Source organism: Rhinolophus ferrumequinum, chromosome 28 (assembly GCF_004115265.2).
Source record: "Rhinolophus ferrumequinum isolate MPI-CBG mRhiFer1 chromosome 28, mRhiFer1_v1.p, whole genome shotgun sequence".
In the NCBI taxonomy this organism is placed as follows: domain Eukaryota; kingdom Metazoa; phylum Chordata; class Mammalia; order Chiroptera; family Rhinolophidae; genus Rhinolophus; species Rhinolophus ferrumequinum.
Window position 1 is genome coordinate 14,089,575 of NC_046311.1, and position 16,579 is coordinate 14,106,153.

General features: G+C 60.2%; 1 protein-coding gene across 1 annotated transcript in view; it reads left to right on the forward strand.

Moving 5' to 3' along the window:
• Positions 1 to 845: 845 nt before the first annotated feature.
• Positions 846 to 16,579, forward strand: part of KLF13 (KLF transcription factor 13) — a 43,772-nt gene continuing 28,038 nt past the window's right edge. The window contains exon 1 of the mRNA XM_033100018.1: positions 846 to 1,797. Within this exon, the coding sequence (XP_032955909.1) occupies positions 1,218 to 1,797 (580 nt within the window). The 5' untranslated portion in view covers positions 846 to 1,217. The remainder of the gene's footprint in view (positions 1,798 to 16,579) is intronic.

The following is a 16,579-nucleotide window of genomic DNA, read 5'->3' on the forward strand; positions in this document are numbered from 1 at the left end:
AGCTCCCGCTGCCTCCCGCGGGGGCGGCCCCGCCCCAGTCGTGACCCCGCTCGCGGCCTGGCCGCGCCGAGGCACGAATCTCAGCGGGGTAAGATCGTGGTGGAGGGGGCGAGCGGCCTGAGTCTTGGGGCGCGGCCACCCAGGAGCCCGGCTGTGGAGGGTGCGGCGGGAGTTGTTCCGCCCCCAGGAGCGGCCGACAGCCCTGCGCCCAGCCGGAGCGGACACGCCTCCCTCGCCGTGCAAACCTGGCTCTGGAGGGGAAAAAGGCGTGGAGGCGAGCCCCGCCGAAGCGCACCCATCCCCGGCGGCCGTCGCGGGCGGGGCTGGAGGGACAATGGGACTCCCTCCCTAGCGTTCGCCTCCAGCCCGGGCCCAAGGCTGTCACCGTACAAAAGGTCTGCAAGGAAAATACCCCGCGGGTTCCCCGCGGCGAGAGAGGGCGGGCCCCGCCCCACCCCACCGCCTCCGGACGACGTGCGTCAGCGTGCCCGATTCCCGGCTCCAATTTCCGCCCCTCCTCCCGCCGGCCAAGGGGGCACGCCCATTGGCGCGCGCAGGCCCCGAGGCCGGTAGGCCTCTGTTGAGGCCCGGATTGGCCCGCGGCTGCGCACCCACGGACCAATGGCGCCCACCTCTGTCCTCGGTCACGCCCCCTTCCCAGGCGCGGGCGCGCGACCGCTCTATCCTGCCGGTGCGCGCTTCGAGATCCCCGCCCCCTTCGCGCGCGCAGCTCCCCGCGGCCGCCGCCGCCTGTAACCTGCGCCGCCAGGATGTGGCTGGGGGCTGACGTCGGGTCCAGATGTGGCCCCGGCCCCGCCCACCCCCGGGGCCGGGCCGCCCACACCGAGCCGCGGCGCGCACGGCGGCTGTCCTGCCTGCCACAGTGCGCGGCGAGGCTGCGCCGCGACTTGGCGCGGTCGTCCCTAACGTCGCCGCTGGGCATCCTTAGGACAGGCAGTCTCTGAGGCCGCGCGGGGACCCCACTCGTCCGCACCCTTCCATGCACTCACTCTTCAGTGCCTGGCCGGGCAGGCCCCTCGCGGACGCGGAGCCGCGCGGGTGACGGCAGAGGCGGCTGCGCGCCTAGCCCAGCCCGCGGAGAGGGCGCGCCGCGCCCCCGCCCCCCGCCCGCTCTCCGGAGGCCGTGGGTGCGGATGCGCCGCTGACGATTCGCAGCGACCAGCAGTGCCGCCGGCTCGCCGGCCGGAGCCCGAAGCATGGCAGCCGCCGCCTATGTGGACCAATTCGCCGCCGAGTGCCTCGTGTCCATGTCGAGCCGCGCGGTCGTGCATGGGCCGCGGGAGGGGCCGGAGCCCGGACCCGAGGGCGCGGCCACCGCTGTCGCCGCCACGCTGCCCCGCGTCGAGGAGCGACGCGACGGCAAGGACAGCGCCTCGCTCTTCGTGGTGGCGCGGATCCTAGCGGACCTCAACCAGCAAGCGCCGGCGCCCGCTCCGGCGGAGCGCAGAGAGGGCGCCGCTGCCCGGAAGGCGAGGACCCCCTGCCGCCTGCCGCCTGCGCCGCTCGCCGTCCCCGAGCCCGCCTCCCCCAGCGGCGAAGGCGCGGCTGCTGCGCCCCTTAGCCCCGCGTGGAGCGAGCCTGAGGCGGGGCTGGAGCCCGAACGGGAGCCGGGGCCCGCGGGGAGCGGCGAGCCCGGCCTCAGACAAAGGGGCCGGCGGGGCCGAAGTCGTGCCGACCTCGAGTCCCCGCAGAGAAAGCACAAGTGCCACTACGCGGGCTGCGAGAAAGTTTACGGGAAATCTTCGCACCTCAAGGCGCACCTGAGAACTCACACAGGTCAGTGGGGCGGCCCGGGTACCCCGAGCGAGCGGACGGGGGTCAGTGCCAGCCTCCGGGCCACGCCCCCGGAGCCGCCGGCCGGGCGCCAGGGCGATCGGACCGGGAACAGTCGGGGCCTCGCCCCTTCCCGCGCTACTCGGTCCTGCGGTCGGCCCCGCGCGCCGCGGGTCCCGGCGCTCGGAGCTGGCGCCCGCCGGGCGACCGCGCCCCCGCCGGGCACGCCCCCTCCCCGGGCGCGCTCGGGCGGGGCCGCGGGGGCGGATGTCGTCATCTGGGTAGGGGGCGGGAACCCCGCCCAAACGGGGGGCGGCACGGGCAGGTGCGGGCGAGCTGGGTGGGGACCGCGGGGGCCGATCGGGGCTTTGGGCGCCGGGGGAAGCGGGGAGCCGCGTGGGAGGGGTGCCCTAGCCCCAGCCCCTCCCCCGCCGGCCTGGCGCGCGCTCGGGAGGGGCGGGCCGGCCCGGCCCGGGCGCGCGGCGGGCGAAGTTCACGCGGGGACAGGGTTTCCTCCAGCCACTCGGCACATTCTTCGCTCTCCTCTTCCTGTAATTTTTGCAGCGCTCTAAGGTTTAATTTGTCGAAACCAGAGCCACCGGCGGCGGACGCGGGGGTGGTCCCGGTTCACTGTCCGTGGCTCTTTGTGGGAGTCCCGCCCATCCGGCCGGCGGGGGCGCGCCCGACCCCAGGGGCTCCTTGGTGGGGCCGCGCTTTCTCCTGAAAGGAGTGCCCTGCCGGTTGCCCGTCGGTCTGCGCTGCCCTCTTCCTGTCTCTGCGCTCACCTGCGGGGAGCCGGATACAGGCACGTGGCACGTGCACGGGGGTGGGCGGCCTGAGCAGGCAGTCCGGGGGCAGCGGACCGACCCCCCTCCCCCCGCTCTCAGACCCCAAGGCAGCATTTCCCATCACGCGGACGGGGAGTTAGTAGTTGATTCATCTGTGGTGGGTTGTTTTTCTAAACACAAAAGTGGAAACAACATTTTAATAGCGGGCAGCCTTAATCTCCCAATTTGGTATAAAGAATCGTATATTTCCTCGGAGCTCACGCGAACTCTACGGTGGCACGTCACTCATCCACATTTGGGGCAACGCCAGAACCCGTATGCCTTTGCCATTTCCTTGTTACGGAAGGTGTAAGTCTTCTCATTTGTAAAGTAGTTCATAGGTGATTGAAAGACGGATTTAAAAACTGCAGCCTTCAAGACCATACAGCCGAAAGGCTGGTTTTTCCTGGTAAAATCGGTACTGAGCGTGTTGGGAGGCTGCAGGCGCCCAGGACCCGGGATCTCTGAAGAGCCCTCACCTGGAGGGCTGCCCCCGCATTTCTGATCCCACGCTGTAGCCGCCGCAAACCGCGTGGCAGGTGGTAGGGTGTCAGTTGAAGGGAAGACCATTTTTCCAGGCATTCTGAGTCAGAATTAAAGGTGTGTGGACCCAGCTGGGGGGTGGGGTTAGTGGAGGGGTGTTGGTTCAGCTTGGGAAAGTCACTGCAAGGGTGGGTGTGGCCGTGAGGCAGGGGCCAAGCTGGGTTCCGAGCCAGGTGGACCTGAGGACCGGCGCGGGGGCAGCGTTTGGGACATGGCTGCGGTTGAGGACAGCCTTCGTGGGGCGAGGCCGGTACAGGGCGGGGAACTTAATGACTGGAAAATCTCTCTGCAGCCAGTTTCATTGTGGCCTCCCACCCCGCAGCGCCGGGTGGCGGGGTTCGCAAATTGCAGAGGGGCTGGCCGAGAGGCGGGGCTGGCCGTCGTGGGCGTGGCCGGCTTCAGTCCCGGGATGGCTTCTGGGTTGGCTCGACCCCGCCCCTTCCAGGCTCCGTTGGCCCTGAGCGGGCCCTTTGGCTGGAGGATTGGGGCAGGGGCGCTGGGGAGCCAGATTCCCTGGGGGTGCCTGGACATCCAAGGTGGGCAGAAGAGGATGGAACCAACACTCTGCCTGCGGTGTGCTACGACTGTCATTAGTGCAGGGAGCCGGCCCCGCCCTCCATGTGTGCAGAAACTCCAGGCCCCACCTCCGGGGAAGACGTGGACCTCCAAGTCAGGAGTGCACAGGGTCCTTTGGAGCCCTTGGCAATGCAGATTTCCGGTACTAAATGCTGACCGTCGGCCGAACACTACAGTTTAAGTGGTGCCCCAGGTGAACCTGATTTTCAACCAAGAGGCTGCCTCTCGCTGAGGCCACCTCCAGAAATGGAAGCCCATTTCTAGCCCGAGCCCTGGTGTGCAGACCATAAGTAACTGGTCTTCATATTGAAGACAGAAGCAGCCCACGGAGGGGAGAGGCCAAGGCAGGCTGGCTGCAGGAGGGGGACCGAGAGGCCAAGCTACCCAGGGAACCCGAACAGCAGACCCTGACTCTGCGGTGGCTGTGGTTTGGTTTGTGGGTTCCCAAGTAGTGTTCTGGGGGTGGCGGGGGGAGTCTCTATAGGTAGTGGTTTAGGTAATGCCAGGCCTTTTACTCCACTAAGGACCCCCACCTCCCATAGCAATTTCACGGCACAGGTGAATATCAAAACCGCTTTAGCCAAGAAGCCAGTTGGCAGCTTGTTCTGTATAGCTCTGTGATCAGGGACAGGTTTGCAGACCTCCCCGCCACTTGCTGATGTCTCCCCTGACCTGGAAGGTCCAAAGGAAACGAGGTTGTATGTCTGCAAACCCTTTGGGGAGTGCGAGGGTCAGCTGACTGGGGGAAGCTGGCCTCTGGTGCTGCTTTGATCCCTCACCCCCATGCCTGACCAACGCATGCAAAGAGCTGCCTGTCCCAGCTAGCTGGGTGGCAGTGTGGTACCCTACTACCATCCCCCAGAGGTCGTCCTGGGGACTGATTACTCTGTCACATTTAGGGAATTGTTGGTGTCATAGCAAACACGTAATAAAACAAAACAAAGAATCAGATGTCTTTGTAACTCAGGCCACGTCCTGTCTGATTGATCACAACTTCCCAGCCCAGACTTTGGGGAGGTTGCTAAGACTGGCTTTGGGGAGTAACAAGATGGGGAGCAGATTTTCTTGGAGGCTGAAGGTCTTTGATGTGAAAATGCAAGGACTTGGAGAAGGAAAGGCCCTTGGCCTGCTGGAGGGCACGCCTGCCTCCTGAACCCCCCCCAGGTCCCACATCTGGAGGTTCCTGCTTGTAGTGTGGAGTGGTGGGGCTTGCAGGGCCCCCAGCAGAATGGCCAATCAGGCCTCTGGGCAGAGATACCCTGAATACATTTCTACCTATTTGTCCCCACAAAGAATTGTTCTCAGAACTCTTCTGTGCCCCATTTTCTCTCCGGCGCCAGGAAGCAGACGCGTCTTGCACGCAGTCCATCTCAGCAGCTCTGGGGGCTGGCCAGAAAGGTGGGCACTGTGCCATGCATGGCCCCTCCCTCTGCAGACCCCCAGAGCTGTTCCTGGTCAGCTGCCCTGTTTGGGGTGGGTGGGGGCGGGAAACAGTAAGATTGCATTCTCTCAGCCATTTCCTGTGAGAGTTTTGGCTGATTAGTCTGAAATTTATGTTTACCTACTGGCCCTACTGGGACAGGGTATTTAGGCCCCTGCCCCCAACACAAACTGGACATTTCCAGGCACACTGCTGGAAGGACCCCTAGCAGGTGCTCCAGGTTCAGTGGCCTTGGGAAGGCAGCTGTCAGAGTGCAGGGGGAGGGCCAGGACCTCCTCCTCCCAGGGCAAAGCCAGGCTGGCCAAGGGTCTGCACTGTGTCTGGGGCACGTGTGGACCAGCAACCTCCACCCCTGCTCCCACACAGCCCCAGGCTGCCCGTGGGCCTCCTTGTGAAACTTCAAACAGTGCAGAAATGTGGGGACAGAGCGTGAAGGCTTCCCCTCCCCCAGCTAACCACTTTTCCCCTGCGTGGGTGCAACTCTTTCTAGACCCTTCAGTGGGTTAGCGTGTAGGTCTGCACACGGACTTAGAAAACACCTGTACAGGACCCTGGCAGACATGTTACCTCCGGCTGCAGTCCTATGCGTTTGCATAACGTGGTGTCTTCGTTCTTCCTGCTGCCCGGTGCCCTCCAAGGTGCTCGTGCAACTATTGTAACCGTTTGGCCTGTCACCTGCTGGAAGGACAGCCACCGTGCCCTTCTCCTAAAATCCGTGTGCCACTGGACCCTGCTGTGCGTCCCAGTGCAGAGAAGCTGTCATCTCTGTAGGATTGAGACCAGGCGGTGTGGACAGTAGAGTAGCATTTAAGTGCCTTAAAAGACACAGTATGTTTTTAAAGGAAGTGGACCTTCTTGGTCTCCCCACTGCTGAGGTTCCTGCTGTGTTGCTCCCCTACCTTTTTTTTTAAAAACTTCTCCCAGTTCTCTTTTTGCATGTGTGAGAGCATCGTATGAGAACATTTTAAATACCACCGACAAAACCACTCTCTCACGCCTCCTGACCTGCTCTTCCGCCAGCTTTTGTTGGCTTACCTGTGCCCCGCCACCACACCCGGTGCCTTCTGTGCAGCCCTTTTGGGGGCCATGGTTCATCCCCAGTTGCCCCAAGACCTGCGTTTTGTTACAACTCACTTCCTAACAGTGAACTCGAGGTAGCAGGGCACTATGCAAATTTGTCCAATTTATGTGCTTTAAGAAGGCAGTTAAAATAGTTTTTAAAATAAAAACTCCTGGAACGATACAGTCAGCTCTCACAGTAGCATCTAATACTTTCACACTGCTTGCCCGGGGCCAGGCATTGTTCTGTTTGTATAGTTTATAGGAAGCCGTTTCATCTTCACAAGAACCCTATGAAATAGACACCACTTCTAATTACTAGTTTTCAATTAAGGACACTGAGGCTCAGATAGGTTAAGAAATATGCCCAAGGTCACACAGCAGATGAGGTGGGAGCTGGGGTTTGTGCTGGAGCAGCCATGCTTCTGAGTTTGGATATGCTGACTGTGCCCTACTGCCACTCGTGTCGGTGACAGGTGAGCAAGACCTCATGGTGTTAGAAGCCTGCATGTCCCCAGTACACTGCTTCCCTCACAAATTTTATTACAACTGAGATGTTAAGGGAGCAGTATAGTGAACACTCATGCTTTCCTCCTAGATTTGTCAGTTAATATTTTATCACACACTTTTATCCTTTCCTCCTTTCTCTCTAAATATTATGTTTTTTCCCTTCCCCGCCTCTCCTCTCTCTTTAAATATTACTTATTATCTAAAACAGTGTATATTTGGTTTCCCTCATGATCCCCAAAATGTCCCACATAGGATCCAGTTAATCATACGCTGCATTCAGTTATCCTATCTCTTTAGTTTCCTTTAATCTAAAATACTCTCTCCATCTTTGTTGCATTGGCATTTTGGAGATCCAGGCTGGTTGTCTTATAGGACAGCCCACAAGCTGGATTGGTCTGATTGTTTTTTCATGATTAGATTGAGTTTAAACAGCTTTGGGTCAAAAATACGACAGTTGGTATTGGGCGCTTGCACACACCACAGCTGGGACACGTGATGTCAGGTTGTCCCGTTGCTGGATCACATGGTTAAGCCTGGTGTCTGTACTATAAAGAGACTCTCGCCAGCGGACAGTAAGTAACTTGTGGGTGACGCTCCCGGACTGGCTTTTTGGAGGGCCAGGTGCTATGCCTGGCACATGTGGCGTCTGTTCTGTAGGTGTTCAACTTCCGTCCGGTCCACCTGGCCCGTTTCTGCTTCCTCTTCCACCTGCGTCGACTACACGAGTGCTGGGCCGTCCGGGTCCTGCAGCTGGAAGTCTTTTTAAAGTCAGAGGACAGCTCGGCTGAGTCTGTGTTCCCTGCCGCCAACAGACCAGACCCCCTAATTCTCTTCGAGATGAGACCCTACGGATGGCCAGCTCAGAGGTGCTTCTGGGCATGTTCTTGGTCAGCCCACCCAGACCCTGGCCCTGGGGCCACAGGTGACCCAGCTCCCAGGCCTGGGGGGGCCTGCAGCCACTGACACCCTTAAGGTCCTGGTGGGTCTCTACATGCTTTCCAGAAAAAAGACGTGTTGATCTAACACACACAACTAAGCCTAGTTTTCTTCCCTTTCACAGCCCCAAACGGGATTATTCTCTTGAGAAGTCAACTTCCTGTCAAGATGGGAATAAACTTCTGAGGGTTCTGTCTGGCTTGGCAGTTCGACAGCAGCTGCTGTGGTGGGACTGGGGTGGGTGGCGGGGACAGCGCGATCCCCAGAGTGGGGGCACTGAGCTTGGGACGCCCTGACCACTGCTCTGGGTCCATGTGACAGACTCGAACGTTAACTTTCCGTGCTGTTGGCGGTAATTTGTCACTAGGCCCTTAGTGTGGGACATAGAAGTCCTCACCCAACCCAAAGCTCTGCCATTTGGTTACACGCACACATGCACACGCACACGCATACCACTCGTGCATGTGCGCATGCACACACACAGACGTGCACACACATAAATGTAGCATCTTGTTGATTGTTGTAACTGAACTGAGCGCCCCAGCTTGCAGTTTGGTTGTGTGGACCCTGCGTTTTCCCAGTCACTTTTTCAGTTTTAGGCCTTAGGGTCCACCTTGCTTCCTGCCCCCAGCACTTGTGGATCCGCTGTGTACAAGTCAGGCTTCTTGGAGGCTCGGGGTTCCTGGGCTGACACGAGGCCTTGGTGAGCGTCTGGTCCCCTGCCCGTCATCCCCTGGCTCCTGTCAGTGCCTGGGCTCTGGGTCCCGTCCTGACCCAGGCTGGGGTCAAGGTCATCCGCGTTTGCTGCTGAGCGTTGTGTGCGTGGGGCAGGGGCAGTCTTTCACTAACATCAGTCTGTTCACGTAGAACAGAGGGCACACTTCCCCAGGTTTTCATTTTGGGGCGTGTCTGTGTTGGGGGGGTCTGTTTATTGTTCTCCTTTGAAGTTCATCGCACAGAAAACACTTGCTAACCAGGAACTTGGCCACACTCCATGGCCATTGGCCAGTCTGTCCCAAGGTGACCTGTTTGAAAACGCGCGGCGGCCTGATGCCTCAGACTAAGTGCCTGTTCTGTGCCACCGGGGCGTGGCCTGCCTGCATGGGCGGTGACCCACGGTTCTGAGCACGGGGCACAGGCCTGTCTCCTTGGCCCTGGAGCCTGGGGTGCATCGTGGAAAAGCTTTGCAAGAAATGGGGCCTGAATTAAAAATCACTCACCAGAGAGTGCGTGTGTCAGTGCCTGTGCTGGGTTCCTGTCTCAGGAGGAGGTGACTGTCACCTGTAAACACGAGCCAGGCAGAAGGGAGCTTGGGCCTGGGAGGGGCGCAGTGGGCTCAGAGGAGCTTAGGGGGCTTCCTGACCCCCACCCGGGGCCACTGAACACACCTGGACGGGATTGGTCAGCAGGATGATGGCTGGGCAGCCTGGCTGGTGGTCCAGGGTCCAGGAAGGGGCTTCCTCACGCCCTTGGGTTAAGTGGACCTGAGGCCGTTCTCCTCCAGCCTTTTCACTTGTCTCCAACTCTTTTATTATATAAATGCTCAGTTTTAAAAAAGGATAAAGAGCTGGGTTTGGGGCTAGTGGGAGAAGTTAAAGTTCATGGCTGATGGAAAATAGACGGTTTTGCAAGGAGGTGTTGGGAAAGAGGAAGCAGAAAAGGCGAGCTTGAACCTCGGAGCTCCGCCCTTGTGGAGGGGAGGAGCCCAGGCCCAGCGGCCCAGGCCTGTCCTTGGCACAGAGGGATGTTTTTCCTGGGCCGCTGGCCGGGCCACATGCTGGAAACCTTGTCTGGGATCCGAGGGAGGGTCTGGGAGCGGGGGGCTGGCACTGTGGGTGCACCCCGGCATCCTAGCAATAACAAACCCTCTCACGAAGGACGGATGATACATGCAAATGAATTACAGAGTTGCCACTGATGCTAATTTGAGCTGCGTAACAAGTGACGGACAGTCTGGTTACTTAGCAGGCTCTGTGCTCCAGCCATCTGCTTCCCTGACTCACTGCCCACTGTCCTCATTCCCCCAGCCGGCCATGGTGGCTTCCTGGTCCCCAGCCCAAGTCCCCTCCCACCCGGCGTGCCAGTGACCCGCGGCAGGGTGAGCAGGGGCTGAGGCTGTGTAGACGCCACCCGCACGGCCCCTGTGGATGTGCTGTGGCCCCGTCACCGTCACCGAGGTCTCGCGCACTTCCTGTGGCGGCCTCACACTAAGGAAGGGTTTCCCTGTGCTTGTTCATCCGTTGTCGTGGGTGGTGTGGTGGGCGGGGGAGGCCCCCCAGGGCAGCACGAGAGGATCCCACGGGACACTGGCTCCTTGCAGCCCTGCACGCCAGCATTTCAGGTCTTTTCCAGAGTGCCCCTTTTTGTCTGTTTGCGTGGCAAATCCTGGCTTCTAAAATGGCTGTCGCCGGCCTGAGGCAGCGGGGATTCTCGGGGAGGGTCAGAGGGGCTTTGCAGGCTGCCATCTAGACCACCGTGCAGTGTTAGCCTTGTGTGCCCTGTGCCCCGTCACAGGTGTCCCACCGCTGTGTGGGGAGCACGGTGAGTGCCAGGCCTTGGGGTCTCGCCCGGAAATTCAGCCTTGGCTTCTCGGGTTCTGATCTGAAGCTGCGCTTCCCTAATAACGGGCTGGACTTTTTAGGTTACGTTCTCCTCGGACACGTGCATCATTCTTAAGTTCCCCGACTTCAGCCTTTGAAAGACGGCAGCGGTTCCCTGAGCTTGCTCGTCTCCCAGAACTCTGAGCCGAGCGTGCAGACCCCTTCCAGGAACGTCCTGTTGCATGTTCAGCACCGGCTGCCTCAGAGGACGGAGATTTATGTGCCCGTGTATTGTCATGTGTAAGCGTGTGTGCGTGTATGCCCAAATAAATGTGTACGTGTGTGTGCCAGTAGAAGCGTGAGTGTGTGTGTATGTCGTGGATAAGTGTGTGATGTGTGCGTGCCTGTATACGTGTGTGCGTGTGTGTGCACGCACACGTGGTTAGCCGCCTGCCAAAGCTCAGGACGATTGTTCTTTTGGCAGGCAGCCAGTCACGAGGCATCTGGCCAGGTGGCCAGGCTGTGGCAGGGACGTTTGCTTCTGCACGACCCCGTGGGCGGTGTGGAGGCCGATGACCTGCCACAGATAGAGGAAAGGAGCAGTTCCTGTGCAGGCTGGACTGGCCATCAGGGTGGAGCGGAGACCCCTGGAGCCACACTCAAGGGTGCATGTTCTGGTCCCCAGCGGGGCACTTGTCTGGCCATTCTGCCCTGGGCTGGACCTGGTCCAGCAGCGTGGTGTGGGACGCGGCGGGGGCTGGGTGACTGACTGGTAGGTCAGGGCTGAGGTCTTGGCTGCCAGCTAAGGGTTCAGACCGGTGCATCCTCACTTCTCCTGCTCCTCCCCCTCTTCCTCCTCCCCCTCTTGCTCCTCCCCCTCTTGCTCCTCCCCCTCTTGCTCCTCCCCCTCTTTTCTCTCCCCCTCCCCCTCCCTCCTCCCCTGCTTCCTCCCCTGCCCCTCCTCTCCCCGCCTCTCCTCCCTTCTCCCCCTCACTTCTCCTCCCCCTCCTCCCGTGTCCTCTCCTTTTCTCCCCCTCCCCTCCGCCTCCTTGTCCTCTCTTCTTCCTCTGCCCTCTTCTCACTTCCCCTCCTTCCTCTCCCTCCCTCTTCTCCCTCTTTCCTCTTCCTCCCACCGTCCTCTTCCTTGCACCCTGGGATCTAAGCACGGTTTTCATCTTGTCTTCAGGGGTTTCCAGCCCTCAGGACTAGCTGAGGGCGGCGTGCTGGGGAGCAGGGCTGTGGGGGTGCAGAGGGCAGTGACCACACCTCCCCTTTGTGCTGTAGCCCTGCCTCAGCCTGGGAGCCCGGTGGGGGTGGCGCTGGCTTCCTCCGCTGGGGACGCCCTGGCAGCCTCGGGCTGGCCTGCGGGTGTTGGGGGAGGCGGGCTGCTTGGCTGTTCCCGGTCACTCAGCATCCTCCTACAAGCCGAGGAGAGGTAAACACTGGGTCGCCTTGGCAACCGCCTGAACTGGAGCTCAAAGTGCTTGTGGCGAGAGAAGTTCTGTTGTCTCAAGTTTCTAGGATGAGGCTCTGTTTTCATTTTTTTGTTTGTTTTTTAAATTAGCTGGAGTGACTAAGATACCCAAATGCCTGACCCAGTTCCTGTAATTTCTTAATAAACATTTATAGTCCCTGTAGGAAGAACGTTTCTCGCAGTGATTCATTAACTTTTTCTCTTCAAGTGTGGCGAGGCCCTGGCGAGGCCGGGCAGGGGCTGCACCGGGCCCCACCGCCGACAGCTGGCACCAGGCGGCAGCACTGGCCAGCGGCCAGGCCCCGAGCGCTGATGTCAACACCATGCCAGGATCAGCTTGGCTTTGAGGTGAAGATCCATGGAAAATTGCGGGCAGATGCTTCTCTCGTCTCAGGGTGTTGGGATCCCCATAACTGGAGCTCCCAAAAGTCGTCTGACAGACCAGTAAATCTTTCTGAGCCCAGGCAGCGCTGTTCTCCCCGTCTGATACCAGATTTCCCTGGGAGGCCACGGTGTGAACCAACTGTAGACCTTGGTACAAGGTGACGCTTTGGTGTGTGCTGTTAAACCATAACTGCTCGCGTAGGTAACGTGGGCTGGAGGTGCCCGCGGCCTCCTGCCAGCCACCTCAGGGGGAGCACCTGAGGGGCCTGGCCAGGTGGGGGCCCCGCCAGCCACTCTGCTGTGTGTGTGTGTGCATGTGCGCAGTGTGTGTACACGTGTGCATGTGTGTATATGTGTGTATACATGTGTGCACGTGTGTGTGTGTGTGTTTATCCTGCAGGTTCTCACACAGGACTTGCCCTTCACTTGGGGCGTCCCTGGGCTTCCCTGCTCGGTCCACCTATGAATCACCTGGTTCAGAGTCACCTGCCCCCAGCCAGGGAGAGCAGATGAATATGTGAGAAAGCTGAACTGAAGCCCTTTTGTCATCCGTGGAGCTGACCTGGTGACCCTGGCAGGTAGCTGTCCTTTCATTCTCTCTGCAGAGTCACAGCCAGGCCTGTATCAGGGTCCTGGTGTGTGTGCGGGGCCACTCGGGTCCCATCCCTGAACACGGGACAGGGCTGCCTGTTGCCCTCCCTCCCCTGGCGTCACTGCCCCTTCCATGTGTGCAACTGCATGGACAGCAGGGCTCATGGGATGGCCTCGGGGGCAGGGCCCGCCACCCCAGCACCGAAGGGACGGCCCAGATTCGCTGCATGTATTTTGGGGTGAGTCCCTGGTGTCCCCTGCGCCTCCCAGCTTTCCCAGGTTTCCCAGCAAGCACTGGGCCGCCTGCGATGTCGGCTCCAAGCAGCCTCCTTGTCGTCCTGTCTCCCGTCAGAAGGGACCCCATTCAAGGATGTATGCAGAATTGGATGTTTTTTGTGAAGGATATTTTCGCATAGTGTTGGGGGAAAAACTCAAAGGTGTTGAAATGGGGTTGAAGAATAGGCAAAGTCCTGAGCACTGACGCGCCTGGGAGCCTGTCAGCCGCCTTGCGCCTGCGTGCCCCGTGCAGTCCTGAGAGCTTGGACTTTGGACTTGGGTCCCTCGTCCTGCCACGTGGGAGCTCGACTCCCCAGGTGTTGTGCTTTGGTGACCTGCAGGGGCCTCTCCGTGTGTGGTTGTCATCACAGAAGGCCTTTGTGTCAGATTATGCGTTGTCATTAAACAGAAACAAAATGGGGCGAGGAGGACCCACCCGGCTCTGAGTGGGGGCAGATTGAGCTCTGGCTTCTCATCTGTGCGGCAGGTCGGGCTGTGCTGACCTCTGAGAGAGGAGAGTGAGCAAGGCACCCAGTGTGAGGGGTGTGTGTGTGCACACGTGATGTGTGTGTGCGTATGTGTGTGTGCGCGCACACGTGTTGTATGTGATGTATACCTATGTGTGAGTGCATATGTGTGATGTGTGTGTATGGTGTGTGATCTGTGTATGAGGTGTGTGCGTGCAGTGTGTGTTTAACCTGACGGCAGAATGTTACCCACTGGAATACCGCTCACAGACGCCCAGTGAACAGACACTTTTGCTGCCTTCTTTTTTGAAAAGAAACCGACTCCTTAGAACTGTTTTGAAGCAGGTGTGCCTTGTGGTCCAGGGCCCGCCCAGAGCCCCTGTGGCAGGCAGCCTGTGGGGTGAGCCTCCTGGGCAGTGTGGCTCCAGCTGTGTCCCAGGCTCTGCCCAAGTGGAGTCTGAAATGCCCGGTACCTGGGGGGAGGAAGCAGCAGCCAGAGGAAGGCCTGGTGGCCTGAGGTTCCAGAGGCTTGTTGCTATGGAGACCACTGCCTGTGGCTGTGCTCAGACTGGGGGGTGGGGGCATCTCAGGTGAGTCTCATTTGTTACCAGCCGGAGCCTCCAGGGACCAGCCAGCTGTACCTGGCCAGTCTCTTTAAAGAGCAGAAGAAGCTGAAAGACCTGGACCCCAGGACCATTCTGGAAGTGCCCCCCTCCCTGAGGTGGCCACAGGGGTAGTGCCTCCCCCTCCTTTCCTCTGGTGTCACTAGTCTTGGGCCATCTCAGGGTGACAAGTGGCTGTGCCAGTCCTGCCGGGTGACACCCCCAAATGGAAGGACTTGCTGAGTCCAGATGTGCTCTGGGTGGGACTTCCAGAAGGCTGCGGTCTTGCGTGAGGGTACCTACCACTCAGGGAGGCCCAGGTGCCACGATGGCTTTCCTGATGGGCCCTCTTCACCTGACACCAACAGAAACCCTGTTTGCAGGGCACCTTGCTCAGCTGACCCTCACGCGCCTCAGTTATTATAGCGTCTTGGCCGGGGGCAGCCGGGAACCCCACTCACGACTCCCACTGGCATTTTTTATAATTTCCCGGGGCTTCTCTGGTTTCAGCATGCGTCCCACATCTTGTTTGCACAAGTGATCGCCTCCTTGAGCTTTGGGCCACCTGGATTCCCCCCTTTTCTTCTGTTTTCTGGGGCAGCAGCTCTGTTTGCAGACAGGAGTGTGGTGGTGCCCCGAGCTGGCTGGTCAGCTGTCCGGTACCCCGTACCCCAATCTCACTGGCTGTCCGTCTCCGTGTTAGTGTGTTTTGTACCAGCATGTTTCCTGTGTGGGCTGAGGTGGAGGTTTGGGATGAAGAGCTGCGGGCATATGTTCTGAGACAACACCTGGCGCTGGCTGGCCGCCTCTCTGTCCCCTGGCATCTGGTTGTTCTAGAGGACATTTGTGACTGTACCGCCCCGTGAGGTGTCCACATCCTCCCTCAGACTGGCCCGTCAGACAGAGGAGGCTGCCGAGGCTTGTGCCGCTCGGGCCGGTCTCCTCCCTTTTCTGCTCCAAGAGACATGGTGTGAGAGGCGCCTGGGCACAGGCAGCCTGGCTCGGCTGTGCTTCTGTGCCCGTCCACTCAACCCAGCAGGGTGGGTGGCGGCCACATTGGGATGTCCTTCAGTCACCCCCTGCCCTCCTCACAAGCAGTGGGGGGTCACCTTCTGGGTGCTCCCTGTGTGAGAAAGCAGGAGCCCACGGGGTGTCTGGCCTCTGGGGACCAGAGCGGGAAGATGCTTCTGCCAGCAAGTGGACCAGCAGGTGACCTGGGTGCGATGGGCCCTGGCGGGGCCACGTGCCCACCTGTGCCAGCAGCACCGTTGGGCTACAGTAACACAAGCTGGGTTTCCTTGTATTAGGGGACGATTTCCAACCACAGGAAATGACCCGGGAAAGTTCCGCTTAGCTGGCCGGCCTCGGGTCCTGGGCATCCTTCCTGGGTTTGGGGTATTTCCACTGGGGGAGATAGCGCCCTGCACAGGCTGGAGGCGGCCGGCGCAAGGACACCGTAGACCCCTGGGCACAGAGTTGGTGTCTCTTGGTTTTCAGATCGGCTGGGGAAGAAGGCGTGAGGTGTGCCCTCCGCCTTGCTCCGGGATTCCCCCCTCCCGTCATTGTCTTGCTTTCACTCTAACGTGTCTCCTTCAGGGAGATACCTTGCCACCTCCCTCTCCGCCCCCACTTTTCCTCTGGGTGCGCTTTTGCGTAAAGTAGGCTTGGTCCTCTCCTCCCAGGGGGAGCATGAGCAGAGCGCGAGGCCCTTTCCTGACCAGTCAATGTTAGCTGCAGCACAGACGGCTGGCCCTGTGGGATGGCATTGGCCCTGGGGGGTGCTCCCTGCTGTGGTCTGAAGGATTAGTGCCCTAGATGGACGTGCTGACACCCTGGTGCTCCGCATGAGGCGTCTGGGAGGTGACCAGGTCGCAGGCCCTCCTGGTGGTGGGATTATCGTGCTTAGGAAAGGGGTGCCAGAGAGCTTCCTCCCCCTTCCTCCATGTGAGGAGAAGCGAGAAGGCTCGGCCGTGAACCAGGAGCAGGCCTGCACCAGACCCGGCCGTGCTGGCACCCTGATCTCGGACTCGCAGCCTCCAGGACGGGGAGAAACAATGTCTGTTGTTTGTGAGACACCCAGCCCGTGGAACCTGGTCACAGCCTGGGCAGACTCAGACCCTTTTGGGCAAACACCCACCAGCACTTCAGCTACCCTGAGTCAGCCCCAGGTGCTGTGCTGTTCAGAGCCTGTCACTCCCGCTGTAGAGCAGGTCTCACGCCCTGCCCCCCACGCCTGTGCGGCTGGGCCCTCCAGGTCTGGCCCCTCGCTCCCTGCAGCCACTCGCTCGCTCGCTGGGAATAGGCAGGGGCTGTCCGCAGACTGCTCAGGTGTCCTCGTCACTGCTTTCACTTGTGTTTTCAGGCCCGAACCCACTGCAAAAGCGCCATAGCTCAGACCCGTCTGTGCATCCAGCTGGCAGGGCTTCCGGGGAGACGGGGGTGCTGGCCGACCGGGCCTACTCGGTGCTCTGGCCAGTTCCTTTGCCTCTGGGTGGCCTGTGTGGCCAGCATGTGGCCTGGGTGCTGCTCTGGGCCTGGGAGTCCTGGGTCTCTCACCCC